General features: G+C 43.5%; 1 protein-coding gene across 1 annotated transcript; it reads left to right on the top strand.

The window, feature by feature from the left end:
- Positions 1–3865: 3865 nt before the first annotated feature.
- Positions 3866–7810, top strand: LOC148037867 (uncharacterized). The gene is made up of 2 exons (XM_087676825.1): positions 3866–6809; positions 6921–7810. Exon 1 carries the CDS (start codon positions 4188–4190, stop codon positions 6372–6374), a length of 2187 nt encoding a protein of 728 aa, XP_087532951.1. The 5' UTR covers positions 3866–4187; the 3' UTR covers positions 6375–6809; positions 6921–7810.
- The last annotated feature ends 1020 nt before the right edge of the window (positions 7811–8830 follow it).

Genomic DNA, 8830 nt, shown 5'->3' with positions numbered 1-8830 from the left:
ATCATCAACATTTATGGGTACAATGACCCTCAATTGAGGACACAATAGTGGAACATGCTTTCAAATATACATTGTAATAAAATCTTACTTAATGGAGATTTTAATATGGTATTACAAGGCCATGATGCCTCCGCTGAAGCCTCTCTAATCCATGGAGATGAACTGGAGGAGTGGGTCAACACCAACTTGGACTAGTTTATATGCATGACTATGTTGGTGGGGAAAGAAAATGGCTCACATATAACTCGCTGAGCTCCCCTTCTACTATTGGGCCAAACTCGATTGGTGGTATGGTTCAAAGGATGGAATTTGGATGCTCACAATCGTGGAATTGAAAGTTGATCATAATTGCCTTGTGTTTGATAATCTCTCGATTGTGCTAAATTTGCATTTGTTTGAGCTCAACATGGCAAGTGGACAACACAAGAATCTGAAAGGAAATTTCAACTAAGAACTCACCAATGAATTGAAGTCTAGCATCTTTGGGCAAAAAGCAAATTGCCAAGATACAGTAGTATCACAAATGAAATGGCTATCAAATTTTGGGACAATTTGAAAGGGATTATGATAGTGATGACAATTTGAAATGGATTATGAAAGGGACAAAATTTTTACTAAAGCCATGGCTTTAAGGATGGCTCCAATCATGTAGAAAGTGGCCAATAGATGTCAATGTAGTACTTTTAAAGGGAGGTTTTTGAGAGACAATGTCTTGAATGTGATTCTTGCACTTGAGTGGGATGGCAAATCTCACAAACAAGTTGTGTTTTTACATATAGACATTGAAAAAGCTTTTTGATCAAATAAGTGGGGAGTTCCTTAGGTAGATTATGTTGCACATGGGGTTTGATAGAAGGATTGTAGGCCTTCTGTTCATGCTTGGCAGCGATGCTTGCATGAGGATCTCAATTGATGACAAACTTACTGATTCGATGTTCACAAGAAGAGGGGTTAGACAAGGTTTCCCTCTTAGTCCAATGCATTTCACATTGGCTACACATTCTCTCTTCATCTATTGGATTCATTGGTAAAGGATGCAGAAATGACCAAAGTACAAAGATAAACATATTGTCGGCTAGGATTATGTGGATAAACTCTTTATGAGATTGAAAGCAACTAAATCCAATGTTGACAAAGCTGTCCAAGTTTTGAATTGGTATGAAAGGGCAACCAACCAAAAATCAACATGAATAAATCCTCCTCAATTAGTATTACAGAGGAAATTCTCACTGGTTTGGGATAGAAGGGTCAATTGATTAATAAATGCCTTTAAACACCTTTTGGATACCCTATAGGTATAGAGATAATAGAGGCATGCATGATGAAGTGGGTGCTTGAGAAGGTTAGGAATAAAACCAATAGTTGGAATACAACATAATGCCCTTTTCATCTTACTTCTTACTACTATATTATTTTGGTTGTAGGTTTTGAAAGCCCCGAACATCTAGAGGGCTTCCCGAACCTACCCCCTTCTCCAAACCTCTATTTTTCAATTAAAACCCCCTCCTCTCCCCTCTCTCTCATGTGTAATCTCTCATTTTTTCTTCCCTCTCCTCCTTTTAATTAAAAGTCCCCCCTCTTTGTCTCTCTCATTGTAGGGCCTAGTCTCTCCTTTTTTTAATTAAAAGCCCACCCCCCTTTCTCTCTCTCATTGTAGGGTCTAGGCTCTCTCTCTCTTAAATTAAAACCATGTTCCCTCTCTCTCACCTATAATCTATCTCTTTCTCTTCCCCCTCCTCTTTTTAATTAAATTCCTCCCCCCTCCCCCCTCTGTTTGTCATGTGTAGGGCCCATGTTTCTCTCTCTCTCTCTCTCTCTCATAATTAAATCAAACTTCTTTTTAAATCAAACGTTTCTCTTTCTCTCTCTCAATTAAATTAAATTTTTAAATTAAATATTTTAAAATTTTTAATTTAATAATTTTTGGACATAGATTTTCACACACTTTGAGAGAGAGAGAGAGAGAGAGAGAGAGAGAGAGAGAGAGAGAGAGAGAGAGAAGAAGAAGAAGAAGAGAGGGGGAAAGATGAATGAGAATAATCTTTTTTTAAATTAAACATTTTTTGATATAGTTTTTGACTTAGAGAGAGACAGAGAGGAAATATATAATTCGAAAGAGAGAGAAAATAGGGGAAGAGAAAGGGAAAGATAAAAATAGAGAGAGAGAGAGAAAAAAAAAAATATATATATATATATATAGAGAGAGAGAGAGAGAGAGAGAGAGAGGAAAAGAAAAAAGGAAAAGAGAGGAGAGAAGGGGAGAGAGACAGAGAGAAGAAAAGTGGGCAAAGAAGAAAAGGAGAGAGAAAAGAGGAAGAATGACAAAGAGAGGAAATATAAAGAGAAAAGAAAAAAATTTAAAGAGAGAATGAAGAGAGAGAAGAAGAAACAAAGGAAAGAAGAGGAGAGGGAGAGAGAAGGAAAAGAGAGGAGAGAGGGGAAGAGAGAAGAAAAGCGGGGGGAGAGAGAGAAGAATAATAAGAATAAGAAGAAGAAAGAGGAAGAGAGATCTCAGATGGGAAAAGAGGAAAGAGAAAAATATTTTTTAAATTTAAATATTTTTCGAGAGAGGGGGAAGGGAGAGAGGAGAGAGGGGGGAAGAGAGAGAGGATAAAATTTAAAAGAGACAAAGGGAGAGAAGAAAAAAACGAAAATTAGGAGAAAAGGAAAGAGAAGAAAAGGGGGCGGAGAGAGAGAGAGAGAATATGAACATAAAGAGAGAGAATTATATATAGGGAAAATATAAAATTTACATACTTAAGAGAGATTAAAGGGAGGAAAGGAAGCGAAAGAAGAAGAAGAGAGAGAGAGAGAGAGAGAGAGGAAACATGGAGAGATAATTATAGAGAGAGGAAAGATACAATTTAAAGAGACAAAGAGAGAAGGAAAGATAGAGAGAGAGAAGAAAAGCGCAAAGAGAAGAAAAGGAGAGAGAGAGAGAGAAGAAGAAGAAGAGAGAGAATAATAGAGGAAAGATAAAACGAGAGAGAGAGAGAGAGAGAGAGAGAGAGAGAGAGAGAGAGAGAGAACCAAGAGAGGAGAAAAATAAACTAAAATAGAAGAGATATATATATATATATATATATATATATATATATATATAGAAAAAAAATTACACATAGGGAATTGGGGGGGGAGGAAGAAAGAGAGAGAGAGGGTGAATTTTTTTAAAAAAATAGAGATGGAAAAGAGGAGAAAAAACAAAAAGATTGTTGAGCGAAGTTGCTGTGCTTGTCGTTTCGAGGCAGCGAAGCGACATATGTTCCGTGCGCGCTTCTCGCGGAACGCTAGTGTTAGATTAAAGATATTGAAGGTTTTTATCTTCCCAATCTTGAGGTTTTATCTTCCTCCCCTCTCTTGGAATTCCAGTTTATAGAAAGTTTGGGATAGCTCGATGGGCAAACTCCTGTGGAGAAAAGTAGACAAGGAAATATATATATATCACTCACCTATTGCTATGTCCTACCTTAAGAAAGGGGTGTGGGACCTTCATGTGCTCAACTTTTCCCCCTTTTCCCAGACGGTGCTGCACCCTGTAGGTCCTGCCACCTCCCCCATTAGATGAGGGGGTCCTGGAGGGCTCAGAGGACAAGGGGGGAGGCGAGGGCGCGTTTGGGTGCCCGTCGCAACAACCAGAACCAGAGACTTATATGTTCCAGAGTTACCCTGGGCGGGCAGCAGACGTGGCAGGAAGATTGGGAACATTGGCGCGCGCGCTTTCCAACTTCCAAGTTCCAACTCTCTCTCTCTTTCCCCGTCCGTGCTGCACCCACGCTAGCCTAGCCAATAGGAGCCTAGTACCTCTTCTTTAGTCATTCATGCCCTTTGCCCTTTTCATCTCATGATGATCATCACTCCTCCCGTCCTTTCTACTAACCCTCATCATGCCTATCCCATCATTCCTCCCTCCCCTCTCCTCTCTCCTTCTTTGTAACATAACATGTAATTAGCGCAGCACTTGTGTTGCAACCATAGCTGTGCTAGGTCTCTCCTGTTAGCCGTCTCTCGTTACTGCAGTTCCAATGTGATTACCGGTCCTTCTGTGAGAGAAAGAGAGAGAGAGGATCTTCCTGTGTGCTCGTCAATTGTATGCTTGGTTACTTCGCCCCTCGCTCGCCACTGCATTTCAAATGTGATCATTGTTGCTACTGTTTCCCGCTATTTCCGTAGCCAGAGAGCTTGCAACCATGTCTGGCGTCCTTGTCGATGATTATCAGCGTTACCACTTCGAGCCCGACCTCGTTTCAATCTCTAATGCTGGCGGGCTACCTCTCCATCCAGCAGCTGCGGGAGCCGGACCGAGCCCCTGGTCGGGCTGCGACCCTCTGGATGAAGCAATGGAGAGGGATATGGCGATGAAGCAGCAACAGCAATGGCAGCAGCAGGCTATGGCGATGAAGCAGGAACCGGAGCCTTACAATTTGTCCGAAGGGGGGTTGCTCTCGGAGGAAGAAGAAATCTTGTGCAGAGCTTTATGCAAGCTAGGGTTTGGGGGGAAGGGAGGGGCAGGGCAAGCTCTGATGGCAACGGCGGGGGGGAGGTGCGGGCTCCCCTCGAGCAATAAAGAGGAAGGCCAGTGGCTGGTGATGCAGGATTTCTTGGCGTCGGATGAGTTCCGGATGTTCGAGTTCAAGGTGCGGAGGTGCATGCGGGGGAGGAGCCATGATTGGACAGAATGCCCCTTCGCCCACCCGGGCGAGAAGGCCCGGCGCAGAGACCCCCGCCGCTTCCACTACGCCGGCGCCGCCTGCCCCGACTTCCGCAAGGGCAGCTGCCGCCGCGGCGACTCCTGCGAGTTCTCCCACGGCGTCTTCGAGTGCTGGCTCCACCCCGCCCGCTACCGCACCCAGCTCTGTAAAGACGGAGCGCACTGCACCCGTCGCATCTGCTTCTTCGCCCACTCCCCTTCGCAGCTGCGCCTCCTCCCCTCCCCCGACGACCTTCAACAACAGCTCCCACCTATGGCGGAACATCGTTCTCACCTCGACGCTGAAGCCCGCCTTTCATGCCTTAATGTCACCATGTCCGATGCTGCATCTTTCCATGCTAACCCGGCTTTCTCTCCTTCGCACCATGCTTTGTCAACTTCTATGGATGACTTCTCTTGCAATACTCTTGCACGCACTGCAGGGCTCAAGCAGGCAATCTCTGCCAGAGAGGGTGCTACTTCTGCAGGGTTCAGGCAGTTAATGGCAGCTTCGAAACTCCGCGATCCCGTCTCTTCTCACCTTAGCAGTGATCCTGTCAAGCAAGCTATGGCTGATGCACGCTACGTTTATCGACTAGATGATTCTGATATGATGCCTCACGGAGCGGCTTTTAACTTCAAGCAGGCAATGAAAGACGAAATTGGAGTATATGGTAGTAGTACTGTGCCAGGTCCTCACCACGGGTGTCTTTACCAGCAAGCAGCAGCGTCTAATGAGTCTAGTGATGATATGCGCTCTATGAATTCAAGAGTGGCTTGCTCAGTGGGTGATAAGCCTTCGGGCCTACTCAACAGATCGCAGTTCTGGCCCAACAATGATGGTGCAGATGGCATTTCCACCTTGAGCGACCTCGCACGCGCAGATGAATGTGGGCTTGCAAAAAATCACCCTGCTCGACCTGGCCTTCTTATCAACAAACTTAATAATAATAATGTCTCGGGCTTCTCTAACCAGTTTCATCATCAATTGCCTTCCCCCACTTCCACTCTCGTTGGGCACTCCCCTTCTCCACCGCCACTCTCACCGCCGCTTTCGCCAGCCATATCACCTCCGATGTCCCCCAACCTCCCCTCTCTCAACTGGAGCAACCCTTTGGTGCGCAGAATATCTGCCATTTCTGGTCAAACGCCGTCCTTGGACGCATTATCCCAAATTCAAGCTTCTCTAGCTGCTTCTCAACTTTTCAGTAATGGCTCATCTATGCTCTCTTATGCCCATGGGCCTTCCCCTTTGTCATGCAACTCTCCTGTTCACCAGGGGCATCAGCTTGATAGGGTCAACTTCAATTCCCCTGTAGCTTCTTTCTCTAGCACCATGGAGCCAGCAATGGATGAACAAGCGGCTTCCAGAGAGAGAAATTGCAGCAAAGCTCTCATGGCCAACCTTCAGCAGATGGAACTACGTCGTATAGCCACAGAAATGAGGAGCAAGATGAGGTCGGCATATCTCTCACGCAGTCTTCCCAACTCTCCGATTGCAGGGATGGGTAGGCAGTCCGAGGCATGGGATGGTATTGGGGGTGCGGATGTGGCCCTTCAGAGAGTTGATTCAGGCAGAGACTTGAGGGCTAAAATATATGGGAAACTTGGGAAGGAGTTACCAAAAGAGAATGAGAATCCAGACTTTGGGTGGGTCAATGAATTATTCAAATCTGAAGCTGAATAGATGGGACGAGCGCCCAAGTCCCACTGCAATGCCTCGGCCTCTAGTGTTGAAGAGGGGCACTCTTAATAATAGTTAGCATCTAACTGCAATGCCAAACATCTTCAATTGGGCATGCAAAGTAAGAAATTTTGGGGATCATCCTAGCGATGGTTTACCTTGTAGGGAGGGTGCAAAAGATGGGATTCTCTTTCATATTTTTGGTTTCTGATGTTTAAGCATTTATGACACGGGAGCTGGGCCCTTGGAGGATGACAAAACTCCTAGGTGGCTTGGCCAGTGATACACAATGGATGTGTGCAGTCAGGCATTGATTAGAACTCTGTATTATGCACAGACATTTATCTTGAGATTCAATGTGTATACTGTTGGCTATGGCTATGGAAAGGTCATCAATCACAAGCTTGGGTGGAAAATGGGGAAAAGATCTCATATGAGGTGCGTACTCTTCACTTTCGAAAATTCTGATACGTTTTGGCCAAGCTTTCAGGAGTCTTTATCTTGTGGAATCCCCAGCAGACTGGCATTTCTGAAGCAAGGATCTGGCAGGCCAAACAATGCACACTTGCGAGGCTTCACCTCATACTCCTACATTTCAAATGACCCTCTGCGCGTCAGAGCTTTGGCATTCCTCGCAAGGGCATGTAAGAGAGGTTTCTCCTTCAGAAAATGCTGCTGATTGTTTGTTAGGGATCTTGTAGTGGGATGACTTCACTTCAGGTTAGAGCGACTTTCCAATGGGGTATCAGAATCTATGTAAGTGGAGCAGTGGGTTTCTACTCATCCACTTGATGGCCTTACACCTGTCTACAATGGTTCAAACACCATGCCATTATGCTGTTGATTATTTAACTTTAGTATTCAGTCAGATGCATGCTTGTTTTGGCAATTTTATCCATGTTTACGTTTAACAGCTGGATCCAGCTTTGCTTATTCATGTATGTTGCTTATGACACCCTCCCGACATTGGTTGCCGCAGCCATATTCATGGTCTGTTTCAGCGCTCTGCCTTGCATTCTCTAAGGAGCCTGGATATGAATGAGTTCAGAGAAGGGCGACCAACCTCAATCTTGTGAGGTAAAGCAGAGTTCAGAATCTAGATTGATTTGTTTAGCGCAGGTGATAGAACATTCGAAATAGGTCATGATTGTGCAGAATGATTGCGACTATTTGAAATGGCAGCCATCATGCCATGTTTTTGTGAATACATAGAAAGTCTGACAATGTACCTCCGCCGTCTTGTCTACATGCTGCCTGTAGTATGGTACCGGCCTCCTGCAAGAGTTTTACAAGCTGCTTGAGCCGTCGTAAAAGCCCTGTACAAAAAACTCTAGGCTTTTTTTGGTTGTCCGTTTAGTTTAAATTATATGTTTATGTTTATTTCATTTATCAGAGGACTTCCTCTCTCAATTTCTTAATTTTCTTGAAATGGGAAAGAGAGTTTTATTTCACTAATGCAAATGGTATGGTATTGATGTTATATATTCTATTTTCTATTTTTCATATTATAAAACAGAAGTTTACTAAACCTTTTGCTCGAAACACCAAAAAATCATAGGTTGGGTTCAGATAGGGATGATGGAAGTTGATGGTTGGGGTATGTATTTTTGGGTGGATACTATCCAAAAGCATCTTGTTGTTGGCTTTGAAGTTCACACGACATAGGCAAAAGAGACCTTTCTTAACGTTTCATTGCCCTTATGTTCACACGACAAGACATCAAAATATTTATAAGATTTTTCCATGTGTGAAGAATTGAATAGTTTGACTCACGTGATAGATTTTAAATTATAGACATGGTTGAAAGGCAAGATAAATTATAACATTGATCTAGCAAGAGGGTACATTAGTTGTCAAAGAATAGAGGAAAAATACATGAAGCAATACTTTTTCTCAAGAGAAGGTACATCGGTTGCCAAAGAACATGGTGGAAAACTACATGAACCAATACTCTTTCTTTTCGGTGAAAGACCATAATGCATATCTTGCAATGTTGTTTCGATGATTAGCCCCAAAACCAAAGTCATTTGGTATTGCTCCACCATTAGCTTTGTCATCTCTTTGTGCTTGCTCCATTGCATCTTTTGCTTGGATATGATGAATTGCTTGCATCTCAACCATTGATTTTGCTATTTTTTGATCCTCTTCCATTGAGCTACCAAGTTGCAATCTTGTTTTAGCCTCACTTATCCATTCCACTTCAAAAGAGTTACTATGGTATATGCAAATATTATGTAACCTCATGTAGTCTCTGCACACTACAGCCTCTATACACTTAGTGAGGCCTTGTAACAGTCTCTAGCTTTGTATGGTTGTTTTTTTTCTTCCATGTTTACACTTAGTAAGGTTCTCCTCACGCCAGCCTTTATATACTTGGTGTCTTTTCTGGTTGTGATTGAGGAGGGGTGTTGAGAAATGTGCAATCACATCCGCCATAGACTTTGTACGGGACAAAAAAA

The sequence above is a fragment of the Lygodium microphyllum genome, chromosome 4 (genome assembly GCF_053477565.2).
Source record: "Lygodium microphyllum isolate KBCC chromosome 4, Lygodium_microphyllum_v1.1.10, whole genome shotgun sequence".
Lineage (NCBI taxonomy): Eukaryota > Viridiplantae > Streptophyta > Polypodiopsida > Schizaeales > Lygodiaceae > Lygodium > Lygodium microphyllum.
Note: the sequence above shows the minus strand (reverse complement) of the source record. Positions and strands in the feature narration are given on the sequence as shown.

What these genes read in the sequence shown, in the direction of transcription:
- LOC148037867 (XM_087676825.1), top strand. Translation starts at nt 4,188, where the DNA reads ATGTCTGGCGTCCTTGTCGATGATTATCAGCGTTACCACTTCGAGCCC.